This window comes from Magnolia sinica, chromosome 2 (assembly GCF_029962835.1).
Source record: "Magnolia sinica isolate HGM2019 chromosome 2, MsV1, whole genome shotgun sequence".
NCBI lineage: Eukaryota > Viridiplantae > Streptophyta > Magnoliopsida > Magnoliales > Magnoliaceae > Magnolia > Magnolia sinica.
In genome coordinates, this window is record NC_080574.1 from 112,640,757 (window position 1) to 112,660,696 (window position 19,940).

At 41.8% G+C, this 19,940-nt stretch overlaps 1 protein-coding gene across 1 annotated transcript in view; it reads left to right on the forward strand.

Annotated features, from left to right (window-relative positions):
• LOC131237397 (uncharacterized) overlaps nucleotides 1-19,307 on the forward strand; it is a 63,442-nt gene extending 44,135 nt beyond the window's left edge. The window contains exons 6-7 of the mRNA XM_058235132.1: nucleotides 17,461-17,532; nucleotides 17,744-19,307. Of these exons, the coding sequence (XP_058091115.1) occupies nucleotides 17,461-17,532; nucleotides 17,744-18,565 (894 nt within the window). The 3' untranslated portion in view covers nucleotides 18,566-19,307. The remainder of the gene's footprint in view (nucleotides 1-17,460; nucleotides 17,533-17,743) is intronic.
• Nucleotides 19,308-19,940: the final 633 nt, after the last annotated feature.

Consider the following 19,940-nt stretch of genomic DNA (forward strand, 5'->3'; position numbering starts at 1 on the left):
TCTCTTTGCATTTTCTCTATTCTATTAGATAGAATATTATTATCGGATGAAAAACAGAGAAAATAAATTTTTTAAAAAAAAAAAAAGAAAAGAAAAGAAAAGAAAAGAAGGAAACTTGGACACTACAAAACCCCAGACAAGAAAATACAGAGAGTGCAAAAGGTTCTGTAAGAATATTCCAAAGAAAAAACTTTAGAGACGGATCTGTCTATGATCTATGATCACTAGAGAGTCGTGATTGAATCTCTTTAACATACCAATGAAGTATCTCGGTCTACCATTTCGAGTCGAATCACATAATCTCTCTTTTAGGCTTTCCTTTGAGAGGTGCAACAATTTCCACCTAATAAGATGGAAATTCAAAGGTCTAAAAGAGAAGTCGCTTTTGCATTGGGAGGATTTGAGGGAGAAATTGGGCTACTGCAAGTGGTTATGCTTTGGGAGCAACAAGACGCACTTCAGAGAAACAAGATTGCTAGTGAACACGAGGAATAAAGCATGATGGGTGAAGTTGGTGTGATATCAAGGTGGAAACCAATGTGTTGCACAAAGCATGATGGGTGAAGTTGAAGCATCTAGTTCAAAATTATTGATGGCAACACATTTCTAACTGACAATGACACTCTGGATGTGCTAGTGCTTGTTGGGGAGTCAAACAACAGTTCAAATTTTTTGTTGCTATTGTGGCCCCACTTGGAGAAAGGATGTGCCTAATTTTTTAGTTGGGGTATGGCTGTTTCGAACAAAAAACAAATGCATTCAATTTGGGGAAATTATCTTATTCGAACATAACAAAGAGAATAGCTATAGAACAATCATCATATTATTAATACTGAGTTCTTTTACATCTCTTAATATCCCTTGATTCTAAGATAGATCATTTAAAATACATATATTGAAATTAACAAAATCCAAATGTCGAATCTCGAATTCGGCAGCATTTCGACAGTCGCTTCAATCATCTCCTTAGGAGGAATGTTGTGTTGATTAACTTTCCCCTTTTTGAGCTTATCCTCTATGTAAAGGAGAGCTTGGAGCAGTGAAGACCGGACAGGACGATTTCGGCAGCATCTTGACCCCTTTCATAACTGGCCAAATAGTGACCGCGCAACCAGTTCGTTGGTTGCGTGGTCTGCACAACCAGTTAGTGCGTTGTGCGGCCCCCGCAACCGATTCTCTTCTTTACTCCTCACCTTCGGTCTTCTCTCAGAGCTCTGCTCCTCTTCCAGAATTCTTCTCCTCTGTCAAATGAGAGGGGGATGGGTATTTATAGGCCTACACGTGCGAACCCTTGATCTTTGTGCCATGGGGCCCACCTTGCATCAGATCTGACCATTCAAAATAATTGTTTATCTGCTTCTGATTGCGCAACCCGCGCAACGGTGATGTTAGTTACGCAATCTGCGCAACAGATGCCCCTTTGATCCGTTCTTTGTTCCCTTGAGTCAAAGAATCAGGATCAATCTTCTCAAATTTCTGAATTTCTTAAAGTCGTTGTGCGACCTGCACAACGGGCATCCGAGTTTTGTACTCAACCCTATCCCCTATAAATAGCCGGTTAGATTTCATTTCTTCATTGCTCACTCTGGCAACGAAACTCTGCTTCTCTGCTTTCTCCCCGTGCAACCAGTATCAATTGCAGGACCCACACAACAGTCATTCTGTTTGCGTAAGGTGTAAACCCATCGCGCGACCTGTGCAACTGAACCATTAATCATTTTTGGATTTTAACCAATCCTCCTTCACCATGCATCACTCTCACACCCTTTCTCCAAAAAGAAAGAGCCATGCATCTTCTTCAAATCCTGAACAACCTCTTCGCCACTCTTGGAAATGTTTAGAGATTCAACAAAAGATTTTGGATCTTCACAACCACTTCACCAGCGATCAAACTGTTATTCCTATCAATCTGCAACGTCATTGGTCAATTCTGCGTGGTGAACCTTTTGATCGTCGAAACATCCGTCTCTTTAGACAACTGGGTCAGAAAAGAACCCAAGGTCTTGACAGGATATTTGGAAGGAAACGAGCACTTCCAAAGAGCAGGCAAAATTCACAAGATGAGATTTTTGCGCCCATATTATTCTCCTCAACAACCTTTCCCTACCCACTATTTTGAGACGGCTCAACAACTATTCTTCTCTGAGAGATTGCCTTGGAACACGGAAAACTTCTCAGTCACAGGACTCCTATCTCTTCATGATTTCTACAGTTCCTGGGCCTGTGCTGTTGTTCAGAAGCATACTACCATTCTGGAACAGATTTCTCCTTCTGGTGCAATCATGGCTACATTTGAACATTTTCATGCGAATGCTGCTATTTTTAGAGGCTTTTTCAACCACTAGTCTCCTATTACCAATTCATTTCATCTTTCTTCGGGTGAAATGAGCATTACTCTATGGGATCTATTTCGCATAGCGAGTCTTCCCATTATGGGTAACAATCTTGATGCATACGTGCCTTCTAATGGAGAACTTGCTCTAGCACTTGCGGGAGGAGATACATCCAAAATTTTAGGGACCACTCTTGAACTTTTCGGTGCATTAGCCAACTCCCCTCATCCTGATCGCATTACTTCTCTCGAATGGTTGGCTTATTTTTCTCGGAAGTTGTGGTATGTCATTCCCCTTTTGATATCTATTTTCGTAATTTTAATATCAAATGATTTTAACCTAATCATCATATCTTCACCTTGATAGCTTTACAGGTCATAACCATCCAGAGCTCAAGACCATTCGCAAGAACTTTAAGCACACTGCAGAATACAGTTCTTCTTGCGAACTACCTGCCTTTTTAGCTTATTGGTTAAGCCTGGTGATATTTCCAGATTCTGATCAAAAGGACATCATCAGACCTTCCTTCTTTGTGATCGCAGGTGCAATGGCAGAAGGTCACAAATATTCGTTAGCTCCTTCAGTTCTCTGTTCCCTTTATCGCACTTTTGGAGATGTCATTCTTGGTCTAGAGGATCCGATCTCTAAATCTTTTCCTGTCTGCGCTCCATGGCATTTCTTCGTAGGCTGGCTAGGGGTATACTTTCCTTGGACATTTGCTGATTCTGAAAGAGCATATTCAAACCCTAACCAACTTCCTCTTCAACATTATCAATTAAGAGATATGATTAAGAAATCAAATGGATGGGTCTCTAGAAGAATAGAAAGCAATGATCCCGTCGACTTTCATCAATTCCCGATGTTTAGCTATCCTGAAGACGTAGAAGCTGTTGATGATGATTCTATCTCATCTAGTGAACATTCTTTCCTTATCTCCATCAGATCCAGTACCCTTCCTTTGAGGGAGAATAGCGTATTTTGGCGTGAACCATATTATCCCAGTAGATTCGCTCGCCAGTTCGGATTTGATCAAACTGTACCGGAGACTTGTGATATTGTTACCAGAGCAATGAGAAGTTACGGCATTGGGCCGTATAACTAGGCCTTAATATGGAAGCAACTTTTGAACATTCACACTGGATCACATTTCCTCATTCCCGGTTACAATTATCCAGTTAGTGCTTCTTACTGTTGGATGCGCTTGTGGGTCCATCAATATTACTTGGTAAACCAATGTTACCCAGATCATGCTATATGGATCCCTCCTCGCTTGAAAGATTACCAGATGGACCAAGACATCGGCTATTTTGAAGAAATGGATCGTGCACCTTCTTCGGGCCAGCGTTGCATAAAAATCTCTTTGGAAGACGACGCTCCTGAAGTAAAGCCCGCCGATACTTTTGAAGGATGGATAGCTTTTGGCATTCCTTTAAGGGGTACTCACAAATCTCCGACAACGACTAATGATTCCTTAACAGTTCTTTCCTCCTCCTTTGCGAATGTTACAAGATAATTCTCCTCCACCATCAAAAAGGCAGAAAGCGGAGGAACATCGTTGCACACCTCAGAAAGATAAACATATTGTTATTGAAGACTCGTCCTTTTCGGAAAGATAAGCATATTTTGAGACATTTGACTTAGTATGGAAAGTTTTGAGTATCAAACATTTTGATCAGAATCATTGTAACCACAGTCTGTATTGCATGCTTGTTTGTTCCAAACATGAATATTTCATGATTTTTGTCATTATATCAAACAATCGGCATATTTAAGAACATTTCATATAGTCATGTATCCTCTTCTGAAAGTATCACAATATTTTGAGACAGTTTATGTCATGATTTATTGCAAACATATCTATTTTCTCTCCTATGAAATATTCTGGAAGTACTGCAAGATATTCTAATATTTAATGGGGCATAACAAATAAAAATATCAACATATTACGATCGTTAGTAAAGAGTTTCCTATGTGTTTTTTGGTTTTGATTGGCGGTACTAAGTTTCAGTTTAGTTAGATATCACACACAGTTTAAGCTCTTGAGTAGTGGAGCCACCCAGTTTTTTAGAGTCTTGAGTAGTGGAGTCGGGTCTCACGTGATGGTCTCTGTAACTCTTAGGAGTTCACTAGACTTCTCACTGCCTGGTGAGTTCACAAACCGCGATCCATCAGAGGGGCCCAGTGAAGTTACTGGGGCCGTGAACTCAGTTGGATTTACGCACAGGGTTGGCCGCAGTGACTCTCTAGAATTCACGGGGCTCGCAAGGCGACCTTTGGGGTACCAAATCTAGGGCCGTCAGTCCATCAGTGAGTAGATTTAAGCCCCTCATGAGTTAATACTGAAATCAAGCCAGAGATCTAGGGGGGTCTTACGCATGGTTGGCCTATCTATGGACATGGCCAAAGAGCTCACACTGCAGCCCGCGTTTTCTTCGTCTGCAAGGTCAGACCCATTCACGGGAGGGCATTTTCCTCCGTTCCCCGTGACGTTGTTGGAAAGCTATACAGATGGCATTGGTCTCACGCGTGACTAGCTGTTGAGTACTGTTTAGCCTTGTAAGGCTTTTAGTCACTGGCTTCGTCAGCTGCCGCATGGATATGCGTACAATGGCCTTCACAGGCTTTTTAGGGCCACTGGCTTCTCACCACTGCCCAAATGGCGAAAGTGATAGGTCTTATGCGTAGTTGGCCATATAAGGCTTGGCTAGGCTGCCTTAAGAAGTAAGCTACCACTGCTGTCATCATCTTTATATATGGCTGACCGTGTAGTTCATTCTACTGCCAAATTGGTGAATCAATAATTGATATTTCGCCATTGCTGATGATATCATATTATATTTAAAACAGTGTATCAGCTTGGCGATGATAGCAATTTCGATAAAATAATCTTATATGAGCGATTGTTGACAACAGTGATAGTTGCTAACTTTGGCGATATTCATCAACATTTGGCGATCGTCAATGCTTGGTAGTGATCATCAATACTCTGGTGGCGAGTCATCGTCAATGCTTCTAACACGATCCAGAAGCTTCACTTGAAGATTTGCGCCTTTTTATTCATTTTCATGAAGGAGAGTACATGGCTTTGTCTTTCGCAGCTCGCCTACTTGTCATGCCCCCTTTTGATACATAATCATTGTTCTGATAATATTTTGTATCAAAATCAACAGTATCTTCAGGGACTATCTCTTGATGAAGCGAGCATTGACCGGTATACTGATACCTTGTCCATCTTGATATACGACTTTGTATGCTCCATTGGAGTATACTTCTTTTATTATGTACGGCCCGTCCTATTTAGGCTCGAATTTGCCCCCTGTTCGATGGGTGACCACTATAGGTCTTATCAACATCTGTACCATATCTCCTTTTTGGAAAGAGCGATATTTGACTCAAAGGCAGCCAATATCCTTGCATGATATGATTGCAATCATAGTCGAGCCGCCAGACATTTCTCGTCGAGCAAATTCAGTTCTTTCAGCCTTATTTTTGCATTTTCAACATCTGTAATGGACTATGTGCTGCCACTCTGAGTGACGCTACTTGTATTGCAATCAGGATCACTGCTTTTACACCATAGACCAACGAACACGGTGTGGCTCTTGTTGTTGTCCGATGCGCAGTTCTGTATGCCCACAAGGCTTCTTGCAACCTTTCATCCCAATCACACTTGTTTCCTGTCACTGTTTTCTTCAATATCTTGACTATCGTTTTATTAAACGCCTCGGCTAATCCATTGGCCGGTGGATAGTAAGGTGTTGAAGGCGAATGATTTTCGAACAAAGCATTTGCTCTTGCGTTTTCAAATCACAATATGTGCTTGATTTCGACATGACAGAACTGCTCTAGCAACTGCTGTGCTTTTCGGCAATATGGCAAAAGGTCATGCTTTCTTATTTCAAATTCAGTCGTCAAGTAATTTATAATCAATCTAGAATCCCCGAAGATATGAGCCATCTCCATTCCGATGATGCGGGCTCTGTATTCGGCTTCATTGTTTGTGCATGTGGTTCCCAATGTGAAGGAGTAAGCCAACAAATCACCTTGAGTAATGAATATCACTCCTGCTCCCGCTCCTGATGCTCGAGAAGCACCGTCAAAATACATCTGCCATGGGCTTTGTGACTCAGTTAACATAACTTGCTCATCTAGAAAATCATCACTGACGGTTTCAAATTTTGCTACAGGGTGCGCGGCAAGGAAATCCGCCACTGCTTGTCCTTTTACTGCTTTTGTCGGTTCATACGTAATAGTATATTTCAAAAGTAACAGCATCCATTTGGCCAATCTCCCAGACAACATCGGCCTTGTCATCAAAAACTTTATCGGATCTGCTCTTGAAATCAAAGTTATGTCATGGGAGAGACAATAATGTCTCAATTTCTGTACTGCAAATATCAGTGCCAGATATTCTTTCTCGATTGGAGAGTAGTTGTATTCCACGCCCATCGGAGTTCTGCTTAGATAATAAAGAGCGGTTTCTTTCCCGGATTGATTCACCTGTGCCAACAAAGCTCATAAAGAATTCTCGGCTGCAAATATATAAAGTAAGCGGTTTCCCTTTTATCGTAGCTGTCAGTACCGGCAGCTGTTTCGGCAATTCCTTTATTACATCAAACGCGTTCTGACAGGCTTGATCCCATACAAATTCTGTGCCTTTCTTCATCAAATGGTAAAATGGCTAACATCTCACTGCCAGATTTGAAATGATTCGGCGAATGTGCTCCAGCTTTCCTTGCAAACTTTTCAATTCTTTTAATGTCTTTGGTGGTGGCATATTTTAAATGGCTCTTAACTTTCCCTGGATCGATCTCAATGCCCCTATGTCGGACAACAAAACCGAGTCCAAATGCACATTTAGCTGGATTCATCTTTAGTTGTTTCTTTCCGAGTCGACAGAAAACCAATGCCAAGTGTTCGCGATGCTCCTGATGATCTCCTGACCTGACTACCAAGTCATTAACATAACACTCAACATGCTTGTGTATCATTTCTTGGAAAATATTCTGCATCGCCCTCTGATATGTCGTCCTGGCATTTCCGAGACCAAATGGCATAACTTTGTAATAATAAATCCCCAGCGAAGTTCCAAACATTGTTGCTTCTTCATATTCAAGTGTCATTCGAATCTGATTATACCCTGCATAGCCATTTATGAAGGACATGATAGTATACTGAATCATACTATCAATCAACAATTCAGTTATTGGGAGAGAATCATCTTTCGGACAGGCTTCGTGCAGATCCCCGAAGTCAACGCACACCCTAACTTGTCCGTTTTTCTTCTTCATGGGAACAATGTTCGATATCCATTTTAGATATTTGACCTCCCTGATAAACCCAACTTTTATCAACTTATTTACTTCTTCTTTTATCAGGGGAACCAAGTCCGGATGAAATCGCCTTTGCGCTTGCTTAAGTGGTCATTTCTCTTTAGAGATATTTAATCGGTGCATTGCTACGGAAGGCTCCAAACCCGGCATCTCTGCATATGTCCAGGCGAATACGTCTTTATTTTCTTTAAGAAGTTGAACGTATTTCTCAGACTCCTGTTTAGAAAGACCGACGCTGACGAATGTGTTCCTTGGCTCTTCCTCCGTACACAAGTTTATCTCTTACAAACTGTCTATTGTTGACTGCCCCCCCGTCTTCCACTTGCTTTGGAGCCATTTCAAGATGCTCGACTGTTTTAGGATCCTCTTCCGATAACTGCTCGGTTGTAACCATGTTGACCGATGATTCTGCCCCCAATCCTTGAAATTTCCTTCGCTTTTCCTGATCGACCCCAATAGGAATTTGAATTCCTGTCTCATGATTCAAGCCGGTGGGTTCTTCATAATCAAAATCCATGTTTCTCATGATTTTCTTACTTGCTGGGCTATATTTTTTGAGATCTTGCGGTGTCAGCCTACCGCAGTACACATTATTCTTAGTCTCTTCTTCTGCCTTTGCTTCCACTGAGGCGTACAGTTCTATTGGTTCTGAGTATTTGGCGCTAGCCCTGACCTGAAATCTTCCGGGAGCGGCCGAAAATGGCTTATTTCTTTCAACATACGGCAATGGCACTGTATAATTGGACTGTAAAATTTTCAATTGTTCAGGTGATAACAAGGTTAATGGTGGTTGCCCCGGTTGTCTCAGATGCTTTAGCACAAAATAGAATTTCATCTTTGCTTCTGCAGTCCCGGATGAGTCTCCCATTTCTGTTTCTCCTTTCATTATTGTTACTTGAATGTCGCTTTCATCATTCTTTCTTTCTTCTTTAGCGAAACCTTTATAATAACTGGTGTCTGCAAAGGACTCGGCCTCTGTATAGGGCTTCGCATCGGCCATTACTTTATACTGTTTCCCACCTTTACAGTATTTGAAGCATTGATGCAGAGTAGAGGGTACAATACTGTACTGATGTATCCATGGCCTTCCTAGAAGAAGATTATATGTCGTCACTGCATTTATAACGTGGCATGTGACATCAGTAGTCAACTCTCCTATCTCCAACGTCACTGTAATTTTACCTAGTGCACGCTGCCCATCTTGATTGAAGCCCTGTATCATCATTCCACTAGTGCGTAGATCAGAACAATGATAACCCAGTTTACTCAACATTGAGAGTGGTAAGAGGTTCACCGCAGAGCCACTATCTATCATAATCCGTTTAACCTTCTTTCCACGGTTATGGCCTTCCATCATTAGCGGCCTGTTATGCTCTGCATTGCAAATCACATCATTATTGGAGAAGGAAACACTGGTAAGTAGTTTTCTTGTTCATTGTACTCTTCGCATTCCATCTCTACCAGTAAAGTTTCTCTGACATCATGATTGGACAATGCTTGGACTAAACTCTGCCAAAATTCTTCTGACAATTGAAGCGCATCGTAGACGCTTAATCAAGCTGGTATACCTTTTAAATGACTCACCACATCATAAGTCACTTTTGCCGGTTCACTCTTCTTTTCCTTCTTAACATCATTGCTTTGCCTTTCGGCGACTTCCTTTCTTATAATTCCTACTTTCTGCTTCATGGGGCTTGTTATCTTCTTTCCTGATCGTAACGTAATCACCGCTACTTTCTTTGTCGTCTTACGGTCCTCTTTCTCCTTTATCTCTCGGGCCTTTTCCTGGATCGTGAGCACATTTACTGTCGCCATTGCACCCTTCTCCTTTTCTTTTCCAATCACTATTTCAGCCTTGTCTATCATTCGTTGTATTATACATTTCAATGTATAACAATTCTCTGTCAAATGTCCTTCCAGGCGATGATAGCGACAAAAATCTCTTTGGTTTTTGTCACATCTTTGGGGTGTTTGGGTTCTGGTAATTCTATCGTACCGGCTTTCAGCAATTGGTTCATCATAAGAACGACATCTTCCCTATCGAATGCAAACCCTTCATGAGAACTGAGCATCTTCGGCCTCTTCCCACTGTATTTATTTCGCGATTGATTCAATTCATCTTTTTGTTCCGGCCTTTTATCTTTCGAGTCTCTTGCATCTTTGCTTCTCTTTTCACGATGAATGGTATTTGCGGTCATCCTGCTGGGTGCCCTCCTAGCTGTCTCATAGTGAAACACTAGCAACTTCCGAGTCATCAATTCTAAAGCATGAGCCTTAGTGGCTAGGTCATGGAAAGTCCTAATATCGGTGTTGGTGAGTCCAAGCGCGATTCTCGTTTCCATAGAGTTCAGACACATCTTGACCTGTTCCTTTTCTTCCGGCAGCTGCCTACATGAGGCTCCTAATGTCTTCTTCCATCTGTCTATAAACTTTTCTACCGGTTCTCTTTCTCTCTGCCGCACAGAAGCCAATTCCGTAATACTAACATCACGCTCTGAAGAGAAGAAGTTTAACATGAAGATGTCCTGCATTTGTTCCCAGGTACGTATCGACCCCGAGGCCAGACTAGAATACCTTCGGAACGCTTTGTTTGTCAGGGATGATCCGAACAATCGCAAGCAATATTGCAGTATTGTAGAAAAATTCCCCATGCTAGTAATGAAGTGCATTAAGTGTTCCTTTGGCGATCTTCCCCATTAAACTTCTGAAAATCTGGGTGTTTGAAATTGGCTGGGAACGAGATATCTTCTACTTCTCTTGGATACGGCGTTCGGTATCTAAAACGGCCAGTACTCTCACGCTCTCTCTCTACTCTGACAGCTTCTTCAACGACTTGTCTCACCTCGTCTTGTGTCATGGTTCTTGCTGCTGGAACATATCCCAGTGATCCTGCCCCCTGTGGTTGAAAAGCCTTTGGGCTGGTTTTCTTGTTTATTCATTGTGCCCATAATCGGGGGAGCCGCTATCTGGGCTACATTATGTGCAAGGGTCGCTAAGGCCTCTCTGAGGTTTTTGCACTCTTCCATTAACGCCTTTTGTGCTTCTGCCATCTCATTCACGCGATCCTCCGTAGTTGGCATATTCTCCTGATTTGTCCTAGTCATATGTACTGCAGCTTCTCCACCCTTCGACGAAGCTGTAGTTGGAGTGGGATGGGAATATGTCGACGTAATAGGACTTATGAAAAGAGGAGAGGATGGAGTTTCATTCGACTTCTCTATGCTTCCATTGCCATTGATTGATTGAGGTGATACAGACATTGGTGAACTTGTCAGCAATGCCTTACCTTTCTGCTCTTTCGTCCGACTCTTGGAGCGACCAAAGATGGAAAGGCACGCACCGTTAACTGCGGAACTACTCGCCCGGGATATATCGCAGGAGGGGCGAGTTCAGGATTCCTCCTAGCTGCCTTACGCGTTATTGGTCCTCTAGCTCTTGGTGAAGGTGGATTCATTCTGAGGCTTCTTGCATTCTATGCTTTCGTACGGTGAGACATCACAACAGTCCAGCCCTTACCTCCTTCCAGCGATTGAGGTGAAGCAGATACAACCCCCGCTATTGCTTGAGTCAGGTTGTTTTTGCTTGTAGGAAGTTGAATCATGTATTCCAGGGATTGGTTCAGTGCGTATTCTATCATGAAGCGGGTCGGAGTGAAACGGAAGCTTACTTTCCTTGCAGAAATTGCCATTGGTTGTAATTTGTAGTTGTATTCAGAAACCTTCGATTATAAAATATAATTATAGTTAGTACTTGGATAATCGAATAATCTATCTTAGAGATGAAGGGGAGATGTTCCCACTGAGAGTCGCCATTTTGGTGTCGAAAGACGCCAAACTACCATGAAAATTCTATAGTACTCTCAATGTTGATATCGAAATAATAATAGTCCCCAATGGAGTCGCCATTTTGTTTCAAAGAAGAAACAAATGCATTCAATTTGGGAAAATTATCTTATTCGAACATAACAAAGAGAATAGCTATAGAAAAATCATCATATTATTAATACTGAGTTCTTTTACATCTCTTAATATCCGTCGATTCTAAGATAGATCATTTAAAATACATAAATTGAAATTAACAAAATCCAAATGTCGAATCTCGAATTCGGCAGCATTTCGACAGTCGCTTCAATCATCTCCTTAGGAGGAATGTTGTGTTGATTAACTTTCCCCTTTTTGAGCTTGTCCTCTATGTAAAGGAGAACTTGGAGCAGTGAAGATCGGACAGGATGATTTTGGCAGCATCTTGACCCGTTTCATAACTGGCCACATAGTGACCTGGTTGCGCGGTCCACGCAACCAATTAGTGCGTTGCACGGCCCGCGCAACCGATCCCCTTTTTTACTCCTCACCTTCAGTCTTCTCTTAGAGCTCTGCTCCTCTTCTAGAATTCTTCTCCTCTGTCAAATGAGAGGGGGAGTGGTGTATTTATAAGCCTCCACACGTGCGAACCCTCGATCTTTGTGCCATGGGGCCCACCTTGCATCAGATCTGACCTTTCAAAATAATTGTTTATCTGCTTTTGATTGCACAACCCGCGCAACGGTGATGTTAGTTACGCGATCCGCGCAACAATGAAATCAGTTGCGCGATCCGCATAATGGATGAAATCCGTTACGCAGTCCAAATAACGACTTAAGTTAATTGTGCGATCCGCGCAACTACTATCGGTTGTGGACCCGCGCAACTACCAAACAAAGCACTTGATTTTCTTCTTTCTTATTTCTTCACTTTGTGTTTAATTTTTGATCTTTTAATCTTTCTTCATGGTTTTTTTATGCTCCAACAATGGCCATGTGAAAGCTTTACAAATGGAAGGTTTCAATCCTACAAAAGTGTGATGGATTGGTCGATGTGACAAAAACTCTTGACTCCGCAATTTTATTTTTTTTGCATAAAAGAGGTGAGAGCTATTTTCACCAACAATAACAATATTGCAGGAACAAATAAAACCAAATGATACAGGGGTGGTGTCATCAAAACAACCCTTAATAACTTTAAAAGCCTATGAAATGGGAGCTTGGAGCCCGAGTTTGATATGCAAGTTCAACATGGGAAGAATTCACCTTATGGTAGAAGGTACTCACAGCTAAGGAAACATGTATAAAATTTATAAGAAAATTTCATGATATGTATAATACAGAGGGAAAGAATAGTTGTAAGACCGATCATGTGTTCTTTAAGAGGGATTCAAAGTTTTGGGTTAGCAACTCTCTGATATCTTTGTTAGACATCTGGTTAGTCAAAGAGGCCCTAGTGCAAAATTCCCATGATTATGTGGATTGATTGTTTGGAACGATGTTTTTGATTTACATTTGGGCGGCAAAGTAGTTTGGAATGTCATTTAGATTCAACTTTCGAGATGAGAACATTGGCATTTTCGAAGAGTCAGTGGCTAGTTTGTTCAAGTTGTGGGTCAATTCTTTTTGGAAACTGTTAGTCTAGGAGACTTGTTTGTGTGAGATGGATTAAGTGTTCTCCACAGAGGCAAAGCGCTTGAAAGTCTCTATTGACGCCAAAGGAGAGGACTATACAGTATGGAGATGCAACCTGGATCGTCATCTCTCTCCAAAGTCTATTTTCCTTGTCTTTAATCCTTTGGAGGGGATTCACTCTCTCTCTCCTTGAAGGTGTGGGGCAATCCAATCCTTCGCATAGTAGATTTATTACTTTCTACATGTGTTTATCCTAAATTCTTCCCTAGGGACAAAAAGAATCAGTGGATCGCCTTTATATTTAGTGTCAAATGGCATCAGAAATTTGGGTTCATTTCTTTAGGCTGGTCACCTAGATATTCAATTGTCAAATGGCACTGGAAGTCTCAGATTGTTCTTTTGGCTTTTCGACATTAAAGGAGAGTCCAACTGGGACGGTTAGTGGTTTTTATTGGTGGTGAGGTGCTGATCAACATGGTGATAGAGGAAGGATTTGGCAGATCCCAAATTGGTAGGACAAGGCTATGACGACGACTGACCATTATATGTGGTTTTTGGAAGGAGATAAAACACAATAATAAAGGGATTATGTTTACTTCAATCAATCACGATATTTACTAATCAAGCATAACATTTGAGTGAGATTTGATGAATCAAAGCAGAATGGACCATCTTTGAGAGAATCAGAAAAAGGGTAAATCATCACTTTTGTTCGTTTTTTTTTTCTTTTTTCTTTTTTCTTTTTTAAATGTATTTCAAAATGGGCTATAATCTACCAAATCATGTGCTTGATTGGGGCCTAATTGGTTTTACTTTTAGCAGGTAAGCCAAACGACAACATTTATTATTATTATTATTATCAAAGAATGGTCTGTGACACACCATTATTACATGTTAAAAAAAGAAGATTATGGTGTTTTAGATTTTGTCCTATTTTACAAATATATTTTTTTTCCAACATTTTTGGGTTTCTTTTGGCAGATATGGTCCGTTATGACCCGTATCGTATCTTTTTTGGGCCAAGACAATGTGCTCATCAATACCTTTATTCAAAACCTCAGGACATGAAAAAGAGACTGATTTTTTCTGGAAATACATTTATGTAAATCACTTACTTTTTTCATAGTATTTATTGTATGTTTGTATGAGGGAATTGATTGTTTAAGAAATGTTCTATGATGATCTAAAAGTTAATAATGGTGCACATATAAATGCATATACTCTATTAATAGATGTGCCATGCCTGCTTGTACTCACCAACTCTCCTTGGAATTTGAAGCGCATGGTAGAAAGAGTGGACTGAAAAGTGTCTTGACGTGTCCTTCAGCCCGACCATCCTATCCTGCTCCTCTCCCCGGGCAGCATAACTGGAGATGATCTAGAAGCGATACATACTCCACTTATTCACCAAAAAGGAATCTAGGCCAAGGGGGAGGCTAAGCAACCAACTTTCCACAATAGGAGAAGCAACGAGCAACTGTAATAGCAGCGCATTCCGTGGAAAGGCAAGCTGTTCATGGAAAATCACATGAACCCACACGTCTTCCCAAAAGCGGATCTTCTCCCCATTACTGAGGGAAAATGCATTCTCCTCTTAAGAACTTGGATTTTGCACAAGATACGCCTTTCCATCGCATATGCTCTATGTAAGGCGTCCCTTTGCACCATCCTTCCTCTTGACACCCATACTTCTTAGTAATTGTTTCTCTCCGTAAGGTACCCTCTTTCGACCCAAACCTCCACAACCATTTGCACAACAACGCATTGTTCATCAGCTCCATGTCCTATATACCAGCTCCTCCTTCGTAGGACTTGTACATCTTCCCCCAGCCTAGTAAGTGTGATTTTTTTTTTCTCCTCTGATCCCTGCCACAAGAACTCGCACCTTAACCTTTCCAATCTAGTTAACATCGACTTCGGGCATCTAAATAAAGGCATAATATAGATGGGAAAATTTGACAAGGCTGCTTTAATGAGAGTAGTACGGCCTCCAAGAGACAGGTACCGGCTCTTCCACCAAGATAATTTCTTTCCAACCTTTCCACTACATTATCCCACAAATGTTTATCCGGCTTCCCAATGCACAGGGGCAGGCCAAGAGGAGTGGAGGGGAAAGATCCTGCCACACACCCAAAGATCCTCGCCATCTACTCGACCTCAGTTGAAGTCATGTGAACACCCAACATGTTGCTCTTGGTGATATTAACTTTTCACTTCAAAGCACCTTCTAGTCATTCTCAGTTTGTCCACCATAGCTGCATCGGCATCGCAAAAAAAGAATTGTGTTGCCAGTAAACTGAAGGGGGATATTGGGGGATATTGGCATGCTCGACTTCCCCACTCTAACACCGTAGAATAGACCGACCTCCCGCCCTCTCTCCAACATTCTACCCAAAGCCTTTGCTACCACCACAAAAAGGAAGGGAGACGGTGAATCGTCTTGCCTGATACCTCTCAAGCTCTTGAAGAATCTTTTTGGAGAACCATTAATCAGAACCAAGAACCCAGCTGAGCTGATATACTCCCTCATCCACCCTCTCCATGTCCTCCCACACCCGATCTGGCCTAACGTGTAGTCCAAAAAGTCCCAGTCCACTTGGTCATTGGCTTTCTTGATATACAACTTGCATAGGATTCCTTTTAGCCTTTCCAGCATAACTGACAACATCCATGGCCGCCCAGTCCTTGGAACTAACATCCCACAGAGATTCCAACAGCCTTGAAATGTTATGGTTTGGTTTCCTGAAATGAAATTACCTCGGTTTCAATCTTCCGCAGACATTTCTGATCTGCCCCCTTTTCACCTTGCACCCCATTCCCCTCATGTTCCGGCTCAAGATCTTCATTTGGGCATTGATCTCCCCCTTCGTCCCTTCCTCACCCCTCCTGGCTAGCCTCCAGACACATAATTGACCTCAAAGGCTAGACTGACCAGCTCTCAACTACCTTTGGGGGACCGCTAGAGCGTCCTTTGTGTGGCAGGTTGGTTCTTCTGCCTACTGTGAGCCTCCATAAACTGAAACAAAGCATAAAAATCTTCATCGTTATCCCTGAATGTGACTAGTTTGTCTCCCCTCGTTATTCGGGGCTTCCTCAATCCACCGCTTTACCCCTCCTCCCACTTTAACATGACTGGCCATCTTGGTGTCAGCTACTTGATTCCTCTGATCTATTTTGAAAGGAACCCACCTCTTCCCCTTCGTCGGCTGCACCTGCAGCGAAGTGATCTCAAGGACTTGCCTCTGTATTCCTGCCCCATCCCTCACCCCTTGAAGTTCTGGCTTGATGGTGAATGGGATGCACTTGTGCCAAAGCAGTAGTGAGATGAGAAGATCCTTGCCTCGCTTGAAATTTGGTACATAAAAGAAAGGAAAACGGAATCGTGCCTAATGTAGTTTTTGTTTTCCATGCTGCCACAGACAAAGTTATCAACAAATGAATGGCATGATACAAAAGAAAAGAAAATTAAAGGCTTGCTCAATGCTAAGATGCATATCAGAAGTGACTCCAATCTACCCCTGAGAAGTGATAATGGTCATCTTGTGGCTTTAATGTTTTGTTTGGGTGTTCCTTCTATTGGGTAGATGGGTGGTACTAGGCCTAAATTGGTGTTGAGATAAGATCAGCTTCTTATCTCACATGTGATTTGGTGCGGAAAACACAGGGAACAGGAGCCCGCCTAATCGTGGTTACTGTTTTCCATGCTGAACTAAACACAGTGGTTCTGCTAAAAACCAAACCACTCCTTTTTTAGCTGTACATTCAACAGGCCTCAAGTTTCAGTCTGGAATTGAGCTTTAGCTTGCGTGCTGATATTTCACATTTTTTTCTGCCCCATTTAGTTCATAAGATTGCTGTTTCTAATATTCTTGTTTTTTTGTTTTTTGTTTTTCTCACTTTGGTACGGTTGGCTAGCTAATTTGTTAGAATAATGGCATTGTGAAATTAGATGTTTGGTAGCCTCCATGCGCCTTTACAGAGAGACACGTGTCAACCTGGCATGTAATGTATGTGAGACATCCAAGCCATGCAACAGGTGTGATACACCATATAGATTCTCTGGACGAGCTTTTTTGGCAGTTCAACCATCAGATTGGCCAGACATAGGAAACTATGTATTATCTAAAAGCACTTTTTACCCACTGCTTTGGTTCTGTATTCGTGTAGCCTACCTGATAGTTGATCGGCTGCATTCTTTGGCTGGATGATCATGGTGGGTCCTATCTGATACAGGACTCAGATGTCCTACACGTGTACAAGTTCTTTTGGGCCTATCAAACTTTGTAAAGTAGATGTTCTATTGTTTATTGAAATTGTGTTGAATTAAAACATTCTAGATCTTATTCTTATCATGTTGCAGGAATCCGTTCAAGCAGACAGGGATGACCCTAGTTTACCGTTAGTCACTGCTCCATTTGGACATGCCTCACAGGTACAGAGATCATTTACATTCATGACTTGATCTATTTCTGGTGGCCTTCTACAGGTGGGAAGGCCTAAAAATCATGCATTTGGGTCTGATACAATTAGGTCATAAAAGCATCCCATGTTTAGTGACAATTTTGTGTGGTAGCAGCCAACATTGCTGCAGCTGCATCTGATGACATGATTTCACTCACGATGATACCCTTGTTATTTAACAGGAAATTGTAAACCTACTGCTTTGCGGGCAGGCTGTCCCAAATGTATTTGACGGTAGAATGGATCTGGGAGGCGGCATGTTCCTCAAGGGCATACCCACCAGTGTGGAAGTTGGCTTCCTTACCCTGTTGGAATCTCTCAACTTCTGCAAGGTTGGCCTGTATCTGAAATGCCCAAAATGGCCAATATGGGTGGTTGGAAGTGAGTCCCACTACACAGTACTTTTCGCTCTCGATACCAGCGTGCAAGATGAAAATGAACTGGAAGCGCGAGAATCGCAGATCAGGAGAGCGTTCGATGCCCAAGACCAAAGTGGCGGAGGAGGTTTCATCAGTGTGGAAGGTCTCCAGCAAGTCCTTAGGGAAACAAGCATCAACTTGCCAGCTGAAAAGCTCGATCATCTATGCAGCACAGGGTTCATAGTATGGAGTGAATTCTGGCAGGTCTTGCTTGAGTTGGATAAAAGCATGGGAGGGTTGAAGGATTCGACTGGACTGATGGGCAAGAAGCAATTTGATCTCTATCATTTTAATGGGATTGCCAAGTCGGTATCGAATGGCACCCAAACAACAGGAGGGGAGAGTCCACTGCAAAGGCCGAGGCTTTCGAAATTGAGAGTCTCTGTTCCGCCAAAGTGGACGCCTGAGGAGTTCATGGCAGATGTCGTTGTGCCCAGTTCAAGTAGCGAACCCAGTGGGAAAGATGGTGTTGTTGAGGTGAATCAGCCGGAGCCTTCTCAGCATGCACCATTGGTGGACTGCATTAGGACCCGCTGGCCCCGTGCCATATGTAGTTGGGTCGGAGATCCCCCCAGTATAGTCTGAGGTTGTTACAAGCCTCCACACCCCACAGCAAATAAAGGCCGCAATCATTCTTATAATCTGTTGTTGTAAAGATCCAAAGTCAGAAAGTTTGATCTGAATCGAGGAAGTGCTGCCTATTCTTCTCAAATCAGCAATCAACAGGAAAGAGAAATCCTTTTTCACTTCGTTGGAGATGGGAGTCAAGTTATTACTGTAACCATCAGGGTTCGACTTCTTCAGTTACATTAGTGAACGGAGGAGTCGGCAGACAGCGATCTTGATTGGAAGTGTAATTTTCATTTGATATGGCTTTCTGCTCAAATCTGTTATCGGTTTTGTATGCGTAGCTTGTTTTCAGGAAAGAGTTGTTTCACAGGGGAGGCAGTTTTTAATTCGTTTCTGGGTTTTCAAGTTGTTCAAAGTTGTAATAGTAAATTTATTTCTTGCTTCTAGCAAATTAAATTTGGACCCTTCTCCCTCGCCATTTTTGTTGTTGGTGTAAAAAAGAACGAGAGAGACGAAAGACGAATACAAGCATGGTGTGGTGCAATCAGTTAGAATTTTGATGTTACTTCTGTCACATGGGGCAACCATCTGCTGTGTTGATTTGGGACCTACACCTTATCAATTATAGTGTCTTTGGACCTGATAAAATTGAATGGTTCGTAATGAACCACTTTCAGTATTTGCTAACAGCGGAACATTTGTCTGGGGTTGTGGAGAAGGCAAGTTAATCTAAATACAATTTGCATCTTTTGAATTATTGCTTGTGGCCGCACAGCAAAACATCAAATACTTGCCCTAAAATGTTTGGTGTAGTGTTTGGGGGATGAAAGTTTAGCTAATGAAAGTTTCATTCTTCTTAAAATTGTAAGCTAATGATTTAGCAGATTCATTTTTTGGTTTTTCTTGGTCAGATTCATACTTAGTTTTATTATTTGGTTTGTGTAATTGAATTTATATTTGGCAAGTGGTTAGTCCAACTTTTCAATTCCTTTAGAATCAATTAATATTTTGTACAACACATCCAATCAATGGTCATTAAAATTGATGGTCCATATGGAATATAATATAAAAAGGTCAAATAATGGATTTAAGCTTTCTCATCATACATCCCACATTTGATTGCCAATCTCTCCGAGAAGCCACTTTGACTGGATGATGCTATTTGTTTGATTGTTAATCTAGAGTGTCTAATATATTTGGCCTACCTTCTTTTAAGACTGATGATCAGTTGATTATAACAATCCGCTCATCGGATTGGAAAATGGATGATCTATATTGATTATGGTGGATGAGTTGTTGATTTGGACCATCTGTTATGTTGCTCATTGCTAGAAGATTTCTCTTATACGATGAACCTAACCATATAAGTAATAGATAAGAGAAGGATAGT